This window comes from Branchiostoma floridae, chromosome 19 (genome assembly GCF_000003815.2).
Source record: "Branchiostoma floridae strain S238N-H82 chromosome 19, Bfl_VNyyK, whole genome shotgun sequence".
Taxonomy (NCBI): Eukaryota; Metazoa; Chordata; class Leptocardii; order Amphioxiformes; family Branchiostomatidae; genus Branchiostoma; species Branchiostoma floridae.
The window spans coordinates 14,565,974-14,590,030 of NC_049997.1; the positions used below are offsets into that span (position 1 = coordinate 14,565,974).

At 40.7% G+C, this 24,057-nt stretch overlaps 1 protein-coding gene across 2 annotated transcripts in view; it reads right to left on the reverse strand.

The window, feature by feature from the left end:
* Positions 1 to 1,975: 1,975 nt before the first annotated feature.
* Positions 1,976 to 24,057, reverse strand: part of LOC118407091 (ubiquitin carboxyl-terminal hydrolase 47-like) — a 25,008-nt gene continuing 2,926 nt past the window's right edge. The window contains exons 2-30 of one of the 2 annotated variants that reach the window (XM_035807511.1): positions 22,797 to 23,003; positions 22,171 to 22,290; positions 20,887 to 21,055; positions 20,273 to 20,369; positions 19,654 to 19,799; positions 18,703 to 18,782; positions 18,136 to 18,285; positions 17,798 to 17,893; positions 17,130 to 17,227; positions 15,412 to 15,475; positions 14,948 to 15,121; positions 14,714 to 14,793; positions 14,462 to 14,590; positions 13,711 to 13,766; positions 13,089 to 13,201; positions 12,304 to 12,408; positions 11,499 to 11,706; positions 10,802 to 10,917; positions 10,526 to 10,645; positions 10,228 to 10,351; positions 9,523 to 10,062; positions 9,013 to 9,104; positions 8,434 to 8,598; positions 7,854 to 7,969; positions 7,127 to 7,245; positions 6,249 to 6,379; positions 5,806 to 5,853; positions 4,886 to 5,016; positions 1,976 to 3,414 (exon numbers count right to left, since the gene is read on the reverse strand). In XM_035807511.1, the coding sequence (XP_035663404.1) occupies positions 3,243 to 3,414; positions 4,886 to 5,016; positions 5,806 to 5,853; positions 6,249 to 6,379; positions 7,127 to 7,245; positions 7,854 to 7,969; positions 8,434 to 8,598; positions 9,013 to 9,104; positions 9,523 to 10,062; positions 10,228 to 10,351; positions 10,526 to 10,645; positions 10,802 to 10,917; positions 11,499 to 11,706; positions 12,304 to 12,408; positions 13,089 to 13,201; positions 13,711 to 13,766; positions 14,462 to 14,590; positions 14,714 to 14,793; positions 14,948 to 15,121; positions 15,412 to 15,475; positions 17,130 to 17,227; positions 17,798 to 17,893; positions 18,136 to 18,285; positions 18,703 to 18,782; positions 19,654 to 19,799; positions 20,273 to 20,369; positions 20,887 to 21,055; positions 22,171 to 22,290; positions 22,797 to 23,003 (3,966 nt within the window). In that variant the 3' untranslated portion in view covers positions 1,976 to 3,242. Of the gene's footprint in view, positions 3,415 to 4,885; positions 5,017 to 5,805; positions 5,854 to 6,248; positions 6,380 to 6,457; positions 6,520 to 7,126; positions 7,246 to 7,853; positions 7,970 to 8,433; positions 8,599 to 9,012; positions 9,105 to 9,522; positions 10,063 to 10,227; positions 10,352 to 10,525; positions 10,646 to 10,801; positions 10,918 to 11,498; positions 11,707 to 12,303; positions 12,409 to 13,088; positions 13,202 to 13,710; positions 13,767 to 14,461; positions 14,591 to 14,713; positions 14,794 to 14,947; positions 15,122 to 15,411; positions 15,476 to 17,129; positions 17,228 to 17,797; positions 17,894 to 18,135; positions 18,286 to 18,702; positions 18,783 to 19,653; positions 19,800 to 20,272; positions 20,370 to 20,886; positions 21,056 to 22,170; positions 22,291 to 22,796; positions 23,004 to 24,057 lie in introns of those variants that run through there. The other variant, XM_035807512.1, reaches the window with a different exon arrangement.

Consider the following 24,057-nt stretch of genomic DNA (forward strand, 5'->3'; position numbering starts at 1 on the left):
TGCTGTTATTGACATGTATAACAGAGGTTCCGGGTCTCTTTTAAATCTTGACAAATGTATGGGTCTCTGGCTAGGTAGTTGGAGGAAAAGACTCGATTGTCCGAAGAATTTTAAATGGACATCTGTATCCATACGTTTATTGGGAGGTACTTTTGGAAGTGTTAATATGCCTTTAGTCAACTGGAGGGAGAGGCAAGCTAAGTTTGAAGCGGTTCTGCGAAGGTGGGACAGCTTCTCTTTATCCTTCGCTGGCAAGGTTGTCGTCGTTAATAACCTTGCTTTATCTACTTTGTGGTATATTGCTCCTGTATTTTCTCCTCCCGAGTCAGTCGTCAAGGACATTACGAGAGCCGTCTTTAAGTTTTTCTGGAGTTCTCGTGCAGAACTGGTCTCTAGAAAGACAGTTATGCTACCTTTGGACAAAGGTGGATGGGATCTCATTGATTTTGGAGTGAAGGCCAATTGTTTTTATTGTCGGCCGTTTACCAATATTCTTGACCGGCCGGATCTTCCATGGGTCCAGTTGGCAAAATATTGGCTGGGTTTTTTTGCCCGTCGTTTTGAACCATCATCGTGGTCTAACAGTTCCCCCCACTCTCCTGAGGCTCCACCTCACTATTCTTTGATGCGGAAGCTCACCTTGGAATTTGTTAATGCTTCTGCTTCGAAGACTTGGGACAAGATATGCACCGTGCAGTCTTTGTACAAATCTGCCATTTTAGCTCGTTCTCATACCCCTTCCGCTTGTTTTTTAGAGCGGGGTGTTGATTGGTCACTTGTTTTTTCAACGGTGCATAACACTCTCCTTGAGAATAACCTAAAGGAGCTTTCCTGGAAGGTCGCACATGGGGCTCTCAAAACCAACTACTTGACTTGTTCGATTTGGCACAGAACTCCTTCCCCTCTTTGTCCGAGGAGAAACTGTAGAGATACGGAGACCATTACCCATGCCATCTGGTCTTGTGGCGAGGTGCTCCTGACCTGGACTTGGGTCGAAGGGTTCATTAGGCGATGGGTGGTCTCTAGTTTTCGTGTTTCTCGCGCGGTCGCTCTCTATGGTGTTATGTCGTCTACCCTGAAGAAGTGTAAGAGAGATGTCTGCACCTACATTTTGGCCGTCGCTCGGTCTAAGATTTGGTGGTCCAGGTGTCAGGCTCTCTTTGACAATAATTTCGTATCTCACATTGAGCTGGTGTCTCTAATCAAGGAGGCTCTTAGGTTTAAACTTAAGATGGAGTTTGTTCGACTTGGTTCTGAAAGTTTCTTGGCTGAGTGGTGCCAATCTGTTAGATGGGCAAGTGTGCGGACGGGAGTTTTGGTTCTACGTTTTTAGAGTCCTTGTCGTAGTAGTCTTTGTTTGGTGCTACAGTCTGTCTTTGCTATTGGTGGATTGTCTGTTAGATGTTCAGTGTGTGTGGTCAGTCCTTCACTATGGTGTTCTCCTTCTACTCTCTAGTCCTCTTTATAATTTCCAGTTTGCTTTGATGTGTCGTTTCTTGGCAGAAGGGTGGGCGGGTGCAAGTCTGCCTCGTGTGGAATGGCACATCCTTTTTCTTTATTTCCATTCATGAGTTGTTTCTTCTTATATTATGATGGTTTTCAGTTTGGTCTCTGTCTGTATTACTAAAACTGTTTGTATACCCAAAATAACAAAGGGCCTTTGGAAGGGGCTTTGGAAGGGCTGGGTTAACAGGTCCGTCCATCCATGGAAGAAAGCTGGCGGCAAGGCAAAAAATTTAGCAAGTGGGGTTCGAAACTACGATCTACGGAAGATAGGTACCGTGCTATAGACCGCTCGGCCACGCTGGCTCGATTACGCAATAGCACGTATAGAAGGGCTATTTGGTTAAAGTGACCGCTACGCACCGGCAAAAATGAAATCTCACGCAACAAAAAGGACCTCTTACTAAATAAACTACTAAGTCCTCTTTTGAGTGTTTCTGAAATGAACTAACACTCAGGACTGCATGTTTGAGAAAAAGGTTTATTTTCTGACCAGAGATGTCCAATACTATATCCATCAATTGTAACATCTGGAACATTTTTTCATATTGTTAATAATAATTACATGTATATCTCGATGCAATCTGACGCAAAGCTGGAGAAAATAGGTAAATGTGGCACGTGACATACTTCATAAACATTTGAGTACTACTCTCTGGCAGGTGTGAATTTTTTGCTAACTGTACATTTTATTTATTATTCATGATGTATGTTAGACTGCAATTTGTTCTTAAGTATCATTATACATAAGTAAACTAAAAGGAATCTATTAAAACTTAATATTGATACTTTTCTTTCCCAGCAAATTGCTGCTGCATTTACCACTAGAATTGTCCTAATTTGGTTAAGAACAATGTTTTTATTCAAAGAAAGCAGCAGCAAAGATTGCAACAACAAAATCATGAGGAAAAACTAAATGCTACTCGGGAAGGGATGGCAACTTTCCCTGATTCGTTAGCTCATACGGAAGCATCACTTCAGAATAAGCAGCGCATTGTGGGTAATATGTCAAAGGTGAATGCCCCTAGACATTAACAAAACATGTCTGGACATAGTATTAACATCCTCTAGACAAGAACTGCTTTACAAGTCGGGGGCATTCAACTTTGACCTTTCACACATGCATATTTCAATCGGTGAACCAGCCTATATCAAGTTGTGCCTACATAGCAATACAGTGGACCTGTATTCGTACATTTTTACTGAAATTACAATAATTCAGATCATAAGATATAGGATAGGGCTTTTCACAATGTGGACAGCTTTAAGCTTAACTCGAGCAAAACCTTACTGTAAGGATAGGAATGTACTGTAATTATACTTTTAGCGTAACAACTAGTGAGAAAGTTCTCCAACCCTTGCATAAATGTTACATTGTGATCAAAGTTCAGGGACTTTAATAACCAAATACAGCTCTCAAATATATGTATTTCAGTCAAAAGTGTACATTTTGTACTACAATATTGTAACTATGTACTTTCCTAATTCACCATGCATGCTGCAGAAGTGCAAGGTGGAAGCCTTAGCTGAATTATGACAACAAATGATCTAAGAACTTAGCATACGTTCTTCCCATTAGTTTACAACTTAAGTATATGTATGTACGTATGTCATAATGTGTTCTGTTACATCTTTTCTTCTTTGGAATATATCGAAAGCATGTGTGCTTCTCTGTACAAATTTTACAACATCATTCTTGACATAGTCCTTTCCATATCTCAGACTTTACGCCGCTGCTATCATGACCGTTTGTCCGTGGATTTGCTGTTGTCTGTGTAAATCTTCAGCGCTCGCTCCTTACGCGGCGAGTACGAGATACGACTTCCCGTCTTGTTTAGTCTCGTGTTCTCCTTTCGCTGTAGGTCGCGGCGCTGGTCGTCGCTCAACGCAGCCAAGGTTTCCTCGGAATCTCTGTGTGGAGTTAAGGAATACAAGATGGAACAAAATGTGTAAATGATTACTATACACATGCTATAGATATCACTAAATTTGATACTGTACTTTAAGTGATGCACTGGAAAATTAGATGGTTTCAGGTGCACAAAAGTTTGACTCATTGAGGTTTGAACTACACCTGTCATGACCAAGGTGGTTTTGCAAGGAGAGTCCCCCATTGTATAAGCCATGCTTTTCATCATTAACCAGACAAAAAGATAATTCAGTACAATGATTGATTAGAACTAGAAAGGCAACATTTTTGAAAAAAATGCAGGATGTGGGCGAAGGGAAAAGAAAGCAAAAATCGCAAGAAAAGAAGCAACAAGAAAGGCAACAGTTTCGCGAAAATGCAGCAAAAAAAAAAAAAAATTTATCTGTCCATGGATTTGATCCCGGAGCGTTGGTTTACCACGCGTGAATAATACCACTGAGCCAGTGCTACAACATGTTACAAGCTCTCGTTTTAACAGGTATACAAATGTATTGCGTTGCTTGAACACGTCTGTTCACCGTTGCATTTGCAAGATTCCAAGGTCCAATTTTCTGAAGATAACGTTTCTGTGTGAAAATGTATCAATCTCGTTCATTCCATGGCGGGCAACTTCTTCCTTGAGCGCCTGTTTGGTCGTCTCAGCTGCTATAGTATTGTCAAACTGCATGCCGAATGCCATTTTGTGTCCTGTGCATTGATTGGTTCAGTTCTGCGTACACCCGAGACAGTCCGCGACTTTGTCCCAATCAAAAAGCTGGAAATGCGGAATAGATGTTGACAGCTTCCATTTTTTCTGAGTTCTGATTGGCTATTATCAAAGTCGATGCCGATTGTGTTCTTTGCGTTGATAGGTTCACCTCTGACGTAAAACCGAGAAAGTGCGACTGTAAGCCAATCAAAAAGCTTGAAACGTGGAGTGCATTGTTTACAGCTTCCATTTTTTCTGATTTCCGGTTGGAATATGCAAATATCTGAGGAAAAACTAAAGGTTGGGCTTCGCCCACATAATTAACCCTTAACCAACATGGAAGGAGAGGCTGATCCTGGCTGTCAATCACAATTAGCGGTTCAGCCAATAAGAGTGTGGCTGAAGTTGTCTAATATAGTATGAAACATTTGCATTTCCTTAGGATTGCATTTTGCATTTTTCCATTTTGATGGGTAGGTAGGGCTATGGTCTATTCTTTAAGAGGCTATCACATTAAAGACCTTCAGTCAAATTTGTTGATGCTAGAAGATTGCCAATTTTTACATGACCAGAGAATCAAGGAAATTTTTCGCCTGGAAATCATTACATCGGACATGGTTTGGCAATCTATGAGCATTAAAGGGTATTGCTGCTGATAATGTCTTTTCAAAGCTCACAGGCTCGTCGGCTGAGATACTTTTCTGTCCTGTGGCAGTCCCTTAACAGGTGCGCAGCTGTTTGGACAGGTGTGCTGTTTGTCTCACCTGTAGAAGAGCACAGAGCCATCATCACAGATGTAGAGTGGCCAGGTGTTGAGCGCCTGTACTGACGGGTCCCACTCCAGGTCTGTGTGGATCTCCAACAGTGACACGTCACAAGGGAACGTTCCACGGCCCTGTGTGGGTACAAACAAATGTAGGTCAGGAATTGGCAAAACAAACTTTAAGGTAAAACTGTATTATGATGAAAGAACTTGAACAGTAAATACTAAGGGTGTGTGGGTACCGTGTGTGGGTACCAGTACGGTGTACCGGTACAAACCAAACCCGATAAAAATCAGTGGACCGGATTTTGGACCAATTAGAAAATGAAGAGATTACAGTTTGTATATCAGCTGGTGTTCAAACGTTTGGGGGCTTACCATTCCAACAAAATAACAAGAGTGAAGTAGTACAGTTTATAGTAATTGTTATCAAATTTCCACAGTCAAACTTGGTCTCAAGACAACCATATTTAGTCTGCCCCAAAATTCTCAGTCCCCATAGGCACACGTCAAAGACGACGGTATGTCATCGCTACCAACCAGAGTTGAAAATACAAGTTTTCACAGACAATCAAGTTCAGGTCCAGACCTGGACCTGGTCCTCTGGACCTGAACCATACTATATGTGAGTATAGTACTATCGCAAACTCAAAACCTCTGCAAAACACTCGAGTTTCTGTGTACCGTGAAATTAAACCCATGCGAACCTCAAGGCATTTACAGCATTTGAATTTTCCTTTCTTAGACATTTTTCATTTAGCACTGCAGTATTATTATACTTTTATTACAGAAAAACAAAACCTATTGTCCAGCTCACGATTTCTAAAAAGTGTCAAGATTGTAATGCCTAATACAATAACAAACATGAAAACATTGACAACAACTTCTTTTTCAACATCAGAAAAAATAAGGAAGACAAACCTTGGCAAATTGTACTCTTTCCACTGGAAGGCCACTAACTTCAGCTATCTGTTAAGAAACAAAACAAATACAACTTGAGAATAGGAAACACTTGATCCTCCTTAAGGTGTGGTCATTCCTACTGTGATCTTAAGACAAAAAGAACTTTGTATGCTATGCAGCTCGTAAGAGGACAGATCACAACAAATGGCAACACAGCATACCAATGACATAAAATGTACACATAGATTTTTTGACATACACATACATTGTATTTTAGAAGTGAACCAGTGACTTTTAGAAAATTAAAAATGTTCTTTGATTTCTTCATATCTAACCACTTACTAAGTTAAAATATTGGGTGTACAAATCAACACAAAGATGTTTAGACAGTAGACATGGGTCCCTTCCCTCCCTAACTGAAAAATTTATTGCCAAGAAAGACCCATCTGTCCTCTACAAACCCTTTCTTTGAGTTCCTCGACATTCTGGCCCTCTATGATGATCTCCTGGAATGGCCCCAGCTTGTACTCAGTAGGGAACCATCTCCGTACGAACACTGCAATCTGCTGCATGGACACCATCGCCTCAGGTTCTGTAGGACATAACACAACAATGTCACACAAACACTGCAATCTGCTGCATGGACACCATCGCCTCAGGTTCTGTAGGACATAACACAACAATGTCACACAAACACTGCAATCTGCTGCATGGACACCATCGCCTCAGGTTCTGTAGGACATAACACAACAATGTCACACAAACACTGCAATCTGCTGCATGGACACCATCACCTCAGGTTCTGTAGGACATAACACAATACAACAAAGAACGTTTAGTACATTTCACAGAAAACAACACCCCTGCAATTCCTAGTTTAAAATAAAGGTAAACATCTGTTAAACAGCTTCTATCTGCATGTGTAGTTTACCTCTCTTAAGATTCTACAAGCCCTAAGGCAGGAAAAGGGAGACAGGCTTTGATAAAACTATTCCGGGACCTTTGACCTAACTTTACACGTGCATGTACGAATGGCAGCATATCATGTGACGTGTCTTGCAAGTGGAAATAAGTGCGGAAACACAAACAGAGAAATGGCAAAACAACACAACAGACAAATTCTTCAACTAAAATCTAAAAACAACACTTTTTAAATTCCTTCTAAATGACAGATTAATTATCGGGAAAACCATAAATCTTGCCTGCTGTGCAACTTGTACATTATTCAAGCCCCTAGTAACTTTCAGCTGAACTGCAGGAGGACAAGTGTTAACATAATTTAGAATAATGATAGCATTAATGGACCTGTTGTATTTGAAGATAAGGAAAAAGGTCGCACCTTCTAGCACCTGCAGGAAAACCTCCCAGTTGCTGAAGACTGGAATGTCGTCTTCGTACACCTGCCAGTCCAGGAAGATGGTACCTGGGTTCTTCCAGGTCTTCTTCCGCAGACGACACCTGCAAAGCAAACACAATCTATAAACAACTAGCCTTCTGGGCTCTTCTGTACCCACAGCTAACATAACAAATGACTAGAAGCAATTGTTGGGGTGAAAGATTTTTAATTGTCATACTCAAGACCTTTGTGACTTTCTGGTGGAGAAAAATTTTTAAGATTGAAATTGGGCATTTTTTTTTCTGAAGCCTTGTTTCAGTGTATTCTAACATACTTTCCTATCAGGGCTCAAAATTCATTTTTGGGATTCGGCGCACTGGTGCACCCAACTTAAGAAATTGGGTGCACCAAAACATTTTTGGGTGCACCACTTAAATTGAAGTAATAACCTAGTAATGAAAAGTCTGATAACATGATAGACATTTTTATTATCTTTCTAACACTTGGATGTCATGAATATGATATATACTAGTATATTTTGATATCTTTACATACACAACCTTAAAAAAATATTTCGTTGCACCCTGTGTACCTACAGAAAATAATTGGGTGCACAGCTCCAATTTTGGGTGCACCCAGTATTTCCAGCCCTGCCTATAGAGAGGTCTAACTGTGTTATCGGCTCAAAACAGCCTCGATATTGTATCATGACTTGATGTTTGTTGCTGACCTGTCCAGAGGGATGTCCAGTCCACACTGGTCCCTCAACTGGGGCAGGATGTCCTCTTTAGACTGCAGAACTGTCATACCCTTAGCCACCACCCAGTCCAACAGGAACTTGCAGGGCTGGCAGGAAATCAGGAATTCTAGGTTTATTCTGAGAAGCATCTACCCTAGCAAACTATATGATGACATTTCTGGAAACGTCAAACTGTAATTTCCAACACGAAATAGGACCTACCCAAATTTTTGTCTGAACACCTCCAGATTATACTAGATAGCACACATGACTCAGTGAGCAGTGGATCATAAGTTGCATGAAGTATTTTTACAGTTTAACTTTTCCAGATTGACTTCTACCAACACAGATTAACTTTCAAGTTATGATGATAAATGTGTACTTAGTAGAACTTATAATATAAAAACATGTAGAAGCCATAGGAAATGATTTGTAGGTGCCTGTACCATGAGCTGGTACATGTATATGTTGTAGGACATGCAATTATTGTACTAGCAATTATATGACTGCCACCTAGCAATTATTGCACATTAAGTAGAGTCTATAAGAAACGATCTGTAGATGCCCATACCTCTGGATCGTTGACCATGAGCTGGTATATCTTGACCCTGTACTCCCCTTTCCTCAGAGCTCTGCCCAGGCGGATGGTCACCTTGCAGTCGTCTCCAAACTGAGACAAGTTCTCGTTGAGTCTTACGCTCTCAAACTCCTGGTTGTTGGCGTAACTTCTGTACACCTAGAAATGTTTGCAAAGACAATAAAAAGATTCACTTCCTTGGAACAATAAGGATAAATGACTCCATTCCTGAGGCGTTGCCAAAAATGAATTCATCCATAGGACAAAATACATTTTTGAACACAGATCTTACAGAGACATGGAGGTTGTGCACACTTACAAAAATCTATCATATATGTTTGCTTCACCATGGAGAATAAATAGCTCCACCCACAGGTGTTGCCAAAATTGGATCCATCTATAGGCCAAAGAACATTTTTGAGCACAGATCATACAGACATGGAGGTTTTGCACACATGTAAATATGCATTAGATGCATTTGCTTCACAGTGGAGACTTAATAGCTTTCCCCAGAGGTGTTGCCAAAAACAGTGTCATCACAGAAGTTAGGCACATTGTAAGCTTCATCTTTACCTTAAAATTTTCTCCTGTGACGCCTACGAAAGGCTCCAGCTCTTTCTTCAGTGCTCCCAGGGAAATCCTCTTGTCTAAATGTGCTATTAGAACTGTAAAATATACAAAATTGTCATCACTTACTACATGTACAAATGTACTTAGCTATGAGCATATTCCCCATTAAACTTTCATTCAACTACAATACTGGGTAACTCTCACTCACTAAGCAGTTTACAGTCTATTTTCTGAATCTTGCAAGGGTTAGACCTTATGGGACTGGAACAATACAGTGAAATCATTTAGCTATACCAAATACCAAAACTGAAATACCAAAACAACAATGTACTAGTACTGGTACTGTACTTGAATAGACCCTTGATTTCAAGTGATATATGTAACTGTTGACTTATTTTGTTACATGTACTAAAAATGCATTATTCCTAGTCCTACCACACATGATATGAAAATTCAGTACTAGCAAAACATTGTATAGGCATTGAAATCTGAGATTTCTATGCTTGACCGTACCTTCCTGAGCTGGGTCCCCCCCTACTGGTACAGGTACTGTGGAATATTCTGCGTAGAAGTAGTACGGCTGCCTGTGGAATGGTGGCGGCACTTCCACCTCCGCCTCCTCCCCCGACACCCCGCCCTCGTCCTGGTCCCCTCCGTTAGAATTGTAACAACTGTCCGTTTCAGTTTCGCCATTGCTCCCGGACCCGTCGCTGTTCCAAGGTCCTCCGGCGGAATTATTCCACTCCGCGGTTCTATCAGTCTGTGTGTCCGCGGAATCCTGAGCGGTAGCAGCGTCTGTAATCCCGGCCTCGTCTGTACACGTCCTTTCCTCTTCTTCTTCTTCTGACAACTTATTGGAATCTACCATATTGCACTGGGGGGTTGAGGTTTTGTCGTGCGCGGGAGTTTGCGAGCCGTTCTGCGCTGCTTCAGTCTCGTGCGACTCGGTGCAAGGTTGCTGCGTGCTACAATGCCTCATGTGTTCCGTTTCTGTGTCTATTAACTCTTCCAACTCTGGCTCCTTACTCGCAGACATTCGGTCTCTCAATTTTGCTGTAAACCAATAGAATCAGTTTCAATACTTAATCTGAGTAAGATAAAAATTCATATCCAAATCCAAAACGATATCTAGAAAAAAAGTGGCTACTACCAGTGTTCTAGCTCCCTAAGAAATGCGGCTCCACCCAAGAGGTGTTGCCAAAAATATTGCCATCTTACCTGACTCAGAAGGAAGGGTGATGTAGACCCTGATAGTGTTGGCATATCTGTCCAGCAGGTACCACATCTTAGACTGGGGTAAGGGCAGCAAGCTATCCTGGGACTCACTGCACTCTACAAACACCTGGAGGAACCAAGCTTACATTCCTTATAAACATAAGGATAACAAAGAACAACAAAAACAAACAGATAGGGCCAAAAAAAACTCCCCATAAACAAGTAGGATCTTCCATTGACCCCATGACCCCAAGCCAGCAAAGAAACAGATTAGTCAAAAATGAGAAAGAAAAAGACTTGCCTTATTGCTCCTCATGAATCCCTCAGCCTTCAGGGTCTTATTGGCAACAGTCAGCAGCCTGAGTTCATTATAATATCTCTCAAACACCACTCTCATGTTGGCTGCCGGCAGACCTGTGGCCTGGTCACACGAGAAAAAGAAAAAGAAACAGTGACTATACTATGATTTTGTAGTCGTATCTTTTAGTTAAAGTAATACACTTTACATTGCATAAACAACATGGTCATCTACAAAACACAGAATACAAAATCACTTCTCCCATTAAGTTATACATACCTGCGCCAGTTGGTTCTTGAATTCGCTGATGGTCTGGTTGAGGTATGCCCGTACCGTGATGGGAGGGGAGACAGTTTCAGACTCCAGGTCTACTACATGGACCTTCACTGTAGTACCTATGGATACAGACAGGGGGCACTTCAGTACAGTGTGTAGCACTGAACAGCTTACAATACTGTAAAAGCCAAGTACTTTTCTGTCAAACTAACAAAGCCAAACCAACAAAGATTCTAAGAAGGCAATCAGAGATAGCAGACTGCACTGCTCCCTCTAGCAAAACATATACAAACTGCACTGCTCCCTCTGGCAGAACATACAAAAATTTCAGTGCTCCCTCTATGTTCTGCAGTGCCAGAACATACAGAAACCACTTCTCCCTCTGGTAGAACATATCAGAAACTGCACTTTTTCCCTCTGGTAGAACATAGAAAAAGCACACACATGCACACATACAGACAGACAAAAAAAAAAAGTTCACTCCTCTAGAGGTAGAACAGTGAACAGTGAGTTACAACAGCTCCATCCCTGAGGTATTGCCAAAAAACCCCACCTCCAGTCTTGTACTTCTGGAACTTCTGATCGGGTCTCCTGGTCTCCAGCAGCAGGTCGAAGATGTAGGTAACAAAAGTTAATTCCTATAGAGGTAGAACAGTGAGTTATAACAGCTCCACCCCTGAGATGTTGCCAAAAACAGTACCTCCAGTTTTGTACTTCTGGAACTTCTGGTCAGGTCTCCTGGTCTCCAACAGCAGGTCGAAGATGTAGGTGGACTTGACCCCGCCCAGCAACACGCCCATGGGGGTCTCCTCCTCGCCCTCGTACGAGCGCTCCAGCGTGTCGTGGAACTCGTCGTACTTCACCAGTCGACACTGGTCCAGCGCGATCACAGGGTCAAGGTTAAACATCTGCGGAGGAAGATTTGACCTTTTTAGTTATAATTGCAAGACTCTTAGGCCTAGAAAAAAACTATGTTGTGTTTCCTGTTTCAGTCCTGAAAAAATCAGGGTAGGTAGGTAGGAATTATTTTCTTCTTTTTTTTCTAAACTTTGGCCAAAACTCTAGTGATAAAATACAATTTAACAAAGTAAAACTGAAAAGCATGAGGACCCTTGTACTTTCCCTGTCAAACTTGTCAATTTTGTGCATGATGGTTACAAATCTATGGATACATTTATCCTTCATTAGGGAGGGAAAGCAGTTTTCTTACTTGAATCGGAAGCAGGCTGATTAAAAAGTATGAATCTCCACTGTTCACCCAAAAAAAGGCTAGGATCAACAGGTTTTTCTAGGGTGGGTAGGGAAACCGGAAACATTTTGTTCACTTCAACAGTAATAGGAATGTTTCAACATTTTTATCATTATGACATTGTGGTATGTGTACAGCTTACAAAAACCTCAAGGTGTTAAAGAGGTCTTTAGTTCTGGCTGTTGGTATATATAGGAAGAGTAAGTGAGTGTACAATTAATAAAAAGGAATTCATTAATTCACCACAAACTCTCACCTTCCATGCGATGTCTGTGGCCTCTGCTAGTGTCTTGTCCTTATGTACCTCCAGACGTCCCTCCAACAACTTCTTGGACTCAGGATGGACACAGAACAGCTTGATCTGTGCAAGTATAAGACATGGGGAAATGTAAGGTTGCTGGGTCATTTGCTGGCAAGGCATATCTTATATCTGACATCTGATCATGAGTGATGAAAACATAACCCCAAGTTGCCTTGTGATTTCTCTTGCAGACATCCAGACTATTGAATAGTTTATGTCAGAATATGCCGTAAATATTGTGCATTGTCATTTTCTTGACATATTTGTGATAAAGAATCATATCATTAAAAATATCCAAATGAAATTTTCTAAACTATATCACAAAAATGTTATTATTTAATAACATTGTCATGATGTAGTTTAGAAAATTCCATTGTCATGATGTAGTTTTACATTGTTAATACATGTACATTGTTCGTTTTTTTCAGGAATCTGAGTCTATTTGTGAACAGCATCCTCAATAAGATGTGGATGTATGATACTATTTGGTAAAGTTGGTTGGGGTTGGTAAAAGGAAGAAATGATTAGATTTTGGGCCCCTTTGCAGCTTTCTGTGGTAATGCAAAGAATGTTAAGCTTTTGATATCTCATGTTTGTGACTATGTTGTGATTGGTAGAGAACTCTCATCGTCAGGACGAAGTTAATACTTTATGTTTAGGCCATCTAGCATCTTTCCTTGGAACTGCAGTTACCATTTGGTTTTCCTTATGTGCTAGAGACTATTAAGAGGTGTCCTAACCTTGCACATGGCCTTGTCCATCTCCCTCTGTCTTCTCTCATACTCCTCTCTGTCGTGCAGTTTGTGGACAAGTTTCTGGATGTGTTCTGGTAGATCAGGAGGCTCGATGGGCACTATACATGACGAGATGTTTAACATTTCAGTTGTTTGTTTAAGTACTAGTATATGGAAGATGTGCAACAAAATATTAAACATTAAGCCAAAAAGTCACATAATTCAGTAGAAGCCATTTAATTGCACACCCCATTTGCCAGCATATTTCATGCAATCTTCTGGGTGGTGCAATAATGCGAAGTTATCCAGCTGGACCACACCAGTTTGGAATTTGGGGATTCCATGCAATTAGCAGAAGTGGTTAGTCGTTATGCAATTAACTGGCTTCTACTGTACAAAACTTGTCAGAGGTCAAAAGTACTGTACATTCATTTATTTTTGACGTGGTTTTATTCCACAATATAGGGGGAAAAGAGATTTTCTCAGCACTGTAAATTTGTGGTTGAATCAATTCTGTAGTACAATAGTCAAAACTCGAGATATACTAAAAAAAAGTCTTGCAGTGTCAAAACAAAAATAAAACCACTGCGAAAGTTTCAAGATCTAAAGTAATCAAATCCATACTTACAAGTGTTTCTCTTAGTCTCTATCTGCCTGTACATGAGCATGTAGGCATTGGTGGAACTGTGAAGACAAAATAAACATCATTAGGCCACATGTCTCACAGACACATATAATAAGCTTGTTCATGGTTTGTAGTGCATATGTATTTTGTGATACATGGTGTAAAACAAAGTTGAAGGCCCCTGTCCATACCAAAGAGTATGCTCAGTGCCTTTCAACTTTGATCTATTATCCACTACACATCACACTGCACATATCCACTTTAAACCAGGAACTAGCTTATTGTGAGAAAGCCCAAAAGTCAAGTCAGTCATAGGAGTGGGTACCGTTGAACCAGTACAAAGCCGATCTTCTTAATGTTAGACTGGTCCAGAAAAACTGGATCTGATAAAAATCAGTGGACCAGACTTTGGACTGATTAGAAAATGAACAGATTATATTGCCAGGCTTTCAAATATATGGGGGCTTACGAGTCCAATGAAATAACGAGCAAAGTAGAGCAGAGTTTAGAGTTAATTTCTACCGAATTTCCACAGTCAAACTTGGTCTCAATACGAACACTTTTAGTCGGCCCAAAAATTTTCAGTTCCCATACACACATGTCAAAGGCGACTGGATGTTTATCGCAGCCTCTATCACCCGGAGTTGAGAACACAAGTTTTCACAATCAGGTCCGGATCTGGACCTGAACCAGACCTGTATTTAATGTACCAGTACCCACCCCTAGTCATAACCTAATGGCATAATCCTCTAACCTGGCAAAGGCTCCAGAGTAGTAGCCTCTGTGTGAGCCGCTACCGCCATAGGTCTTGCGGATGTCGTCGTACGTGATCTTGGTGACGTGCTGGTCGTTAAAACTGTACCACTGGCCATCGCGGAAGGACCTGTCAAAAATAGCTTGTGTTACACAGGAACTCGTCTTGATAAATAGTAAAAAGAAGGGTTTGTGGGAGTTTAAAAAAAAAATTGGGAGATATACAAACTTAGAATACCAGAGCCACACTTACTTGATGTAGGCGTAGTAGTGCCCACCGGCTGCACTGCCAGAGTGGATCATGATGGAAAACAGTTCATACATGTACGGACCCTGTAAGAACAGACAACATGAATACATCATCGTAAACAAGATGGCCGACCCATGACATCACAATCCAACATGGCGGCACCCATAGACCCAAACGTACAACAAAACAGGTTTAAGAGAATGTTACCAGCTAGCATTGTTATGAAAAGAATCAGACCTTGGCTTGTTGTTCCCTTTTGTTCCTGTCGTTGATAACAGCGGTGTTCTGTTCGATGTCGATCCCTTCATCCACCATGTCGTCTTGGGTTTCACCAGCGTGGTTTCCAAGGCCTGCGTCATCCTCAGCGCTACTGCCTGACGCAGACAGTGTGTCTTCTTCATCTGTTTTACTCTGAAGAGATATTGTTGGTTACAGGGTGAGTGCAGGGTTGGACAAGTCCACTAGTCCTATTGTCCCTGGCAAGTGAAAGTGCTGATTGGGTAAGTGCATGTCCTACCTTACTTGCCTGATCAGGCAAGTAAGATTTTGATACACTTGTTAATTTTTACAGTCATTGCATCAAGCATTGTTCAACTCAGAAAAATAGAGCCAGATAGTAAAAGAATGTCATTACTGGAAGTAATCGAGACTTTCACTGGGCTTAGTAAGAATGAACTTGAAAATGAAATAGTCTTAATTACCTGTATTGTTCCAGTGTCATCAGTTATGAAGCTGTTAAGGTTCAGGATTTCAGGGAATGTCATCCTGTTGAAAAACAACAACTCATTACTTAAAGAACTATGCATTCTTCTGCACATGTATGTAGGTAATACACAGATCTTGGCTGTCTACCTCAAGCTGCAGTTCAACCAATGATAGCATTGCAATTAGCTGTTTGTCCAATTTGAAATTGGCTGTGTGTCTGCAAAACATTTACATTTATATATTTTCCCAAATGAGAAAACATAATATATGGTTTTTGCTGGTGCACTCTTTTTTATTCTTCCTTTTCTACGGAAAAGGCTGGGCTGTCTACCTGGGCTGACTATCACGTCAGGCTACTCAGATACTCATATACATTCATAGCCCCAATCCTTTTTTCACTAGCATAAACTACTTTGGGGGCGAGCCTAATGGTATGTGAGTAGCTTGACACAAGGCTAGAGGGAAAACAGTTGACTTTCTACCTTTTGTTTCAATTTTGCAAATCTACATTTGGATGAAAGTGAGCTTGGCTATGGGGTTAGTTTAGAGAAGATGGGCTGCCAAACATCTTGTAGTTGGTTGACGAATTAGAAGTAAATAACTAGAGTTCGGCGACCTCATACCTCCATGAAAATTTAGAGCTTTCGTAACTTTCATGCAATTGACTAACACATTAACATAATTCATGCATGGTGTTGTTCATCATTGACTAACGTACACATGTCACAGTTATAAAATTCCCATTATTAATCATAAAGCGGTTTTGCAATTTTTACATAAATTATGCAAATAAGTTCCTCATTACCATATTTGGTATCTGCTTATATTCCACCTATCGTAATTAATATGTGTTACATGTATTGAGGTCCATTTATTGAAAACAATGGAACTATACAATTTCCTCATTAATTATGCAAATTAAGTCCTCATTTGCATAACATGTATATCATTATGAACATCTTTGGTTAAGCTACCCGCATGCCTGAAATGCAGGCAATCCATCGTTTCTTTCTGCAGTTATCCTCTTTGGAGTGTCTTGACAAAAACACCCATGCAGTTCCACAATTAAATGTTAGGGAGCTGAAACTTGCCCCACTTTTTTATGACACCAAAAGCTATCTACCACCAAAATATCAAGACCATAGCATGTCTGGAACAAGAGATACATTGAAAAAAATGCTATGATAGAATATTTTCATTAATTATGCAAATGTACTCCTGTTTTGCATAATTAGTATTTTATCTTGTAAAACATTGTCTAAGGTACCTACATACCAAAAATGATGAAAATCCGTTGTTCCCTTCTTGAGTTATCGTCTTCAGAAGTTTTTGACAAAAATGCCCCTGCTTTCCCAAAACTAGACGCTAGGGGGCCCAAACTTATGTCACTTATTTCTGAGCACAAGAGCTATCTAAAACTTCAAAATCGTGACCATAGCTTGCTCAGAACACGAGATAGCAAACCCGGAAGTTGCGCTGCAGTACCAAGGGAAGCCGCTAGGGGGACCAAAATCTAATCATTTCCAGCTTTCATCACACCCTACCAACACACCAAATATGAAACCAATCCACCAAGCCGTTCTTGAGTTATTTTGTTTACACACAGACAGACAGACACACAGACACACAGACAAACACAGGGTAAAATATAACCTCCATGACATTTCATGGAGGTAATAAAACTTGTGGAATTTTCTCTTCCACGGCAGCTTACTTGTCATTGAGCTTGATCCTCTGCATGGTGTTATAGTCAAAGTCAAACCTCTTCAGCTGCATGGTCAGTAAGTATGGAAACTTCACAAACTTCAGGCCCTGAGAGACAAAACAGATCACACAACGTATAATACTATTCAGCCTATAGGTTGTGATGTTTAACAAATAAATCATTCTCATTCTTATCACAATATTCAACATAAAGCATAGCTTTGAAGTCTGTAAATTAAAAATGATACAATAGTTGTTGACACATATTTCATTGACCCCATGAACTGAAATGTCAGTTGTCACCAACAGGTTGATAGATTTCTAACTCTACCAACTCTGAACTTAACATCCTGCCATTCTGGCAACTCTGACCTTCACTTCCTGTCACTCTACCAGCAAACAAACAGGCACTCCAAAAACAATATCTCTTGTTTTACGGCCTAATAATAAACCAATAGCTAGGATTAATAAAGTGATATACAATATTCATCCTGTCACATATCAATTCTGAACAGCTGCATACTGTTAAAACACTTTTATTTTGCAGCACAGTAACAGTTAATGACTTTGTAGTTGAAACAATACAAGTAAAACAATGGCAAACAGAACAAACATTTGTCGTCACTTTGAGTGTAAAAACATCACAATTAAGTTTTTAAGCTAAACACAACAGCATACCTTGTGGGCATCACATTTCTTGTTACACTTCTCACAGAAGTATTGGTTACTTCCATTCAAGGTTTCTGGCTGTACAAAAGCTTCCAAGGCTTCTTGCTAGAAACAGAAACAACATTGTTCAAACGATCATAATAAACTTGTTATTTACATGCTACATGTACTATGGGAAATTCTTTAGGCTAAAACAGATGACAACTTTGAACTAGTGTCTGAAAATGAGAGGTACAGAAAGGAAAAACCATCCCTGCTAACTAAGTGACAATGAATGCTTAGTAGCAGTCTAATTTTTAAGAGGTTTGAAGAATTGTAATGTTATAACAAACAATACTGGTACGTACCACATTGCCATAAGCGTGCGTCGCTCCAAACGGTCGTACGGTTAGCGGTATGTCCAGGAAAGCGTCCATACGCGCGCTCTCGCTTCCACACTCCAGACAGCGTACGTAATCTTTCAGTCTGCCCTGGTACAGCTCATTGATGAGGTTTTTCTGTAGGGAAAGAAGAATCCGCCATGAAATTTGTGCCCCCTAGCAATTTTTATAAAAACTGCAGCACAGGTAAGTCCTGAAAGGTTCTGAGTAGCAAGACCTTACAAAGTAAAGGGACTACTGGCCTGGTCTGTATTTTTCCACTTTGTCATTAAGGCATCACCAGACATGACATGTGCACCTCCTAGTGACTTTCGTAAGAATTGCAGGACAAGTGAGTCTGTGAATGGCTGTGACAAGCAGTAAAGATCCCTTACAGATTAAAGGAACTACTGACCACGTCTGTGTCTCCAAAGCATCAGACATGAAATGTGGACCTCCTAGTAACCTTCATAAATACTGCAGTCCTGATAGGTCTCTGAATGAATGTGACAAACAGTTACTAAGATCCCTTATGGACTTGAAAGAAGTACTGACCTGGTCTGTGTTTTTCCACTTGGTCTCCAAAGCATCAAACATGACTCTGCAGAGCTCCTGGACATCATGCTGCTGCCAGGCTGTTAGGAGGCAAAACATTTTTAAAAATCAAAAATACCTTAATATATTGATAGAATTACAGATGCATTTTCTACATCTTTTAACCTCTCCTATACTGCTAGGTAATGCATATCCTCCTCCTATACATGCACTTACATGTACCTACAACAAAGTAGGTAGTGGCCACAGCCCCTGAACAAACTGTCTCAAGCAAAACCGACTTTGTCTGAAAACAGCAACAAAGTTTGGGAACGTCCCTCTGTTCACTGGTCTGCATCCCTCCTTACACAAGGGAAGAATCGCACATGTATACTGAACAGTCTGCAACAGCATGTTAGCATGAAAGCTCATCTGTGTTGATAGAATACATATTGAAGTTTTTCAACTGTAGTACAACACAAATTATTCTCACCTCGAATTTTCAGTCGCTCTTCCGTCGACCTTCTTCAGGAGTGACGATTCAGTTACTCCGATCACGTGACTTAGAGACACGCGACCCGAGTAACGAATCATACGAATAACGAATCATTGCGGGGGGGTGGGGGGGGGCCATCTGCGTGGGAGCGCATCGGCCGGCGCTCAACGGGGGCGGGGGCCGATGTCGTCTGCCAGGCATTTATGATTCGTTACTCGGGTCGCGTGTCTCTAAGTCACGTGATCGGAGTAACTGAATCGTCACTCCTGAAGAAGGTCGACGGAAGAGCGACTGAAAATTCGAGGTGAGAATAATTTGTGTTGTACTACAGTTGAAAAACTTCAATATGCAACAGCATGTGTTCAGTTTGAGTCCCTACTTCCACACTCACAATGCATAAGCATGCCACATCCCATGGGACTCAGTCTACGCATGTGTAAGGAACAGTGGTGGGAGATCTACTATATCACTCTCACCATCGCTGCTGTCCCAGCCGAAGCTCCTGGTGATGTCTGTCGTCTCCACGGCTCTTTTCTTGCTGGTCTGCAGCTGGATGAACAGCTTCTGCAGCTGGGACGGGATGCTGCGCGCCTCCTCCTCCTCAGAACCATCAAACTCCCATCTGGAACAATCAGTGACATGTAGAGCCTCCACCCGAGGTGCCGCCAAAAAAATAAGGCTAAGGTCTACTATGGACTGTTCTTATGGCCCGGCCCACCTCTATCAAAATGTACAAAAGCAAAATAAATTATGAAAATGCAAATATTTGACATGCAACCAATCTCTCATTGGTCAATCTACTAATATGCTTGATTCCAGTTACGGCGGCCATGTTGGATTTTCTGGGGCCATGGTACCAAAGCGAGGCTAGACTGGCAGTGATTGAAAGCATATATCATACTATAGTACAGGTAGGCCATCTTCAGTGGATGGCCTGCTAGTTGTAATAGACAGTCAGAATTGGTCTATTGGGAAGGGGTCAGGAAATCGCCATATCATTTTACTATTCTTAAACAGTTTACAATATACTGGTACTACTGTGCTTCTATCTAAGACAATACAAGACATTCTGGATCTCCTCCACACTACACTTACTTGTACACTGCATTCCTGAACTCTGGGGTCATGTACAGTGTCTGGAGTAGACTGTTCAGGTAACAAGTCATGGCCTGGTTCACAAGCCCTACATAACCTGCAGAAAAACAAAACAAGCATTCATGTATACAAGTAGACTAGTCTGTTTCAACACACAGACCTAGTCTACTCTACACACTTTCAAAAGCAATAGAAAACAAACTTTGATGAACCTTGCAAAAACATCTTGAAACACCAAGCTTTGGTGGTTGATATGAATTCAACATAGTACAATGATCCAGAGGAGGCCTAGAACATTTCCCAGCATTCTTTGCAGTACACATATCACTATGAATATGGCTGATTGTGACCACATATAACCTCCTTGCTGTGACCAACTAGCATGTATAGAGAGGGGGGGTTGACTGAGAGATGGAGAGACTGACAGAGACATACAGAGACTTGTCATATTGCCTTTGAAAACCTGACCAGCAAAAATCAGAGTACTCCTTGAGATGGTCTGACTTTAGCAACTTCTATATAACTTTCTAAATTGTGTGATGAACACTATTGCCAACATGAAGCTATCATGGACTAGCTACTATAAAGCAAATAGTAAATTAGTATGCCCTTACCAGTGTCAGACTTGATGAGTGCTGAGGCGTAGCTGTAGGTGCTGTAGTCAGTACTGGGGTTGGGAGATGGGCCGTACACAGGACCATACGTACTGGTACTGTCTGTAGTACTACCTGTGGCCTGGCTCTCACTGATAGCTAAGGCTTCCCCAACTGTGTCCTCATCCTCCTGAAGTAACACACAATAAGACAGCAGTTTAACAAACATAGAATGAATACCTTTATTGTACATTTTTGCCCAACCAAGCTATGTACAAGTCACAACAGAGACAGAACATACATAATAGTATCATAAACCTAGTCTAACATAGAAGTTTGGCTTCTTCATAAGTTCTTCATTTCTAACTCTGGACAATGAAGTTGGGAGTTTGAATCTCAGATATTTTTGTCGGCATACAATAAGCCAACTTAGGAAGAAAATCATGCCATATCAACCATATGGTCAATAAAGTAACGTTTGAACCAAAACATACTGGCTCTAAATCGTAGCACTTATTTTCACTTGACCAATATCAATACTAGATGGAATTTCATAGAAGTACATGAAGAGCAATGTAAACTCAAATCTGGACTCTCAAAATCATTTCTTCACCTATTTATGTTGCACTAGCTTGGGCTCTAGTAACAGAGGAATTGTGGTGTGCAGTACTTCAACTTATACCATTTGGTGCTACCGTTAGCACACAAATCATGTAACCATGTGCCTTGGTTGTCCAAACAGGGATGTGAGTCAAACAGTAAATCTTGAAATATTCATGATAGTTTTGATTTATGTATACAGTTTTTGAAGTGACCTTTCTGCTATGAAATTCTCCCAACAAGAACAGTGCAGATTTTCAGTCAGTAACAATATGCGTCAATAGTGAACTTAAAGAAATGTAAATCTCCTTCCAGTCTTCCAAACATTGAACTAGGAAGCCAGAGTCTAACATCTGTTTAGGGACTCCTCTACCGCGACAGCTGTTCCGTACATTGGACAACACATAACCCCTGATGTCTGCTTGAAGATAAGCTAATAACCAAACCCCTACACCACATGGCCTGTTCTACAATACCGGGAATATAGGTTTGATTTCTGTTACATTGATTATAACAACATCTACTGAAAAAAAACAATATGCATCATCTTGCAACTGAGTATAGAGGATAAGCTAAACTACATAAGAATGACGCAAACGGAACATAGACATACAGATGATAACACTCATCACATCCACCAACAACAATACTCTGTTGTTGGAGGTTATCCTCTGTCACAGAGTAACAATTTTACAGTATGTTTACCTGGATGGTGGACTGCGGAGGTTGTTCATTTTTCTCGTTTATGACAAAGTGGTTTCTCTTGTTGTCTGGGAGCAGGCCCAACTGGAACAGGGTATCCTTACTATCTTCTTGAACATCAACCTATTCATGAACAACACAGCACACATGTAAAACAAAATACACCACACAGGGCATGAAATACCACCTATATTAGTGTAGGTAAAATTGGAGCTGTCCAGATATTTCTGAGGTCTACCTAACCTGCACTGGTCCATGCACTGGGTTTATATATACATGTAGTAGGATTTTACTAGCTGCATGGACTGTTAAAACCTATGAAGTATACAAATAAAAGAACCAAAACCAGTGGTTTCTGAACAATTTTAGTATGAAGTTCTATGAACCATACTTCCAACATTCTGAGTGGACTGGTGCAGGTAAAATTTGTGTGGTGCAGGTAATTTTCAATGTCACCTGTACCAGTGCAGGTACGTTAAAAAAAAGCATTTCAAGCCCTGCCACAAATATTAATTTCCAATGTCATACGCAATGAATTTCAGAATATTATTTCAACTCTCAACTTAAAACACTGCAAATAAACTTTTCTGAAAACAGTGCAAGAGATTTTTAAACATTAGTCAACACACATTGTCTCCGCCGTCCTTTCCTCCCCGTTCCCATTGCAGGAGGAATGTTCCGGGGACGTAATTCGCGTGCTGAGCCACCTCGTTGTACAGCGAACACATGGTCGTGGACGCCGGGAGATTCAGCGTGATACGCGACCGGCTGTAGTTCACCGTGCACATGTCTCGCACCAGGCACAGCATCTTGGGCTCATCGGCTGCGCAAACCATCTGTAAAAACAGAATTGTAAAGATTGCATTGGTCTGACAGTTCATTCTTGTGACGCTGAAGAAGAGTGATGGATGTCACTCGAAACATCCGGAAGTAAATCTCTGTTACTCATCCAGTTGATTGAATTGTATTAGAATATTGTTTTACCTGCATGTCTAACCTTCATAGAGCAGGGCTCGAAATACTGGGTGCATGTGCACCCAGGTGCACCCAAAATTGGAACTGTGCACCCAATTTTTTTCAGTGCACAGGGTGCACCCAAATATTTTCTTAGGTTTATGTTTGTAAAGATATCAAGTATACTAGTATACATCATATTCTTGACATCTAAGTGTTAGAGAGACAATAAAAATGTCTGTCATGTTACTTGTTTAAGAATTTGATAGCTTGTAACTAAGTTTTGTTATTACTAATATTAGTTGATTGTTTTTTCACATTTTACTTAAATTCAAGTGGTGCACCCCAAAAAATTTTGGTGCACCCAATTTTTTAAGCTGGGTGCACCCGTGCACCTAATGCCAAAAATGAATTTCGAGCCCTGATAGAGATGAACGCATCTGTAAAAACATTCTCAGAGCAATCACAACAGTGTAGAAATGGCTAAACTCCTGTGGCATCGCCAAAAAAGAAAGACAAGACAAAGGATTACAAACACAGGCATAAACACTTGTTAATCAGTTGAATGAGAAAAGAAAACAATAGAGTTGACAACAGCATTTATATGCTAATTGGGAAAACAATGGGAAGTCCAGTCTTCAACACCCAAACAGAATATCCGGATTGTTGATTACATTGTTGAAACACTTTTTTCACATGTTGTAGAGTAACTTGAAACTGCATACAGTATTCTTGCTTTATTTGAGAGAACACAACAATTACATAATAAGTAATAGATAGATGATGAGCGTGGCTTGATTATGTGAAAGTTGTGTTCTCTCAAATAAAGCAAGAATACTGTATGCAGTTTCAAGTTACTCTACAACATGTGAAAAAAGTGTTTCAACAGTGTAATCAACAATCCGGATATTCTGTTTGGGTGTTGAAGACTGGACT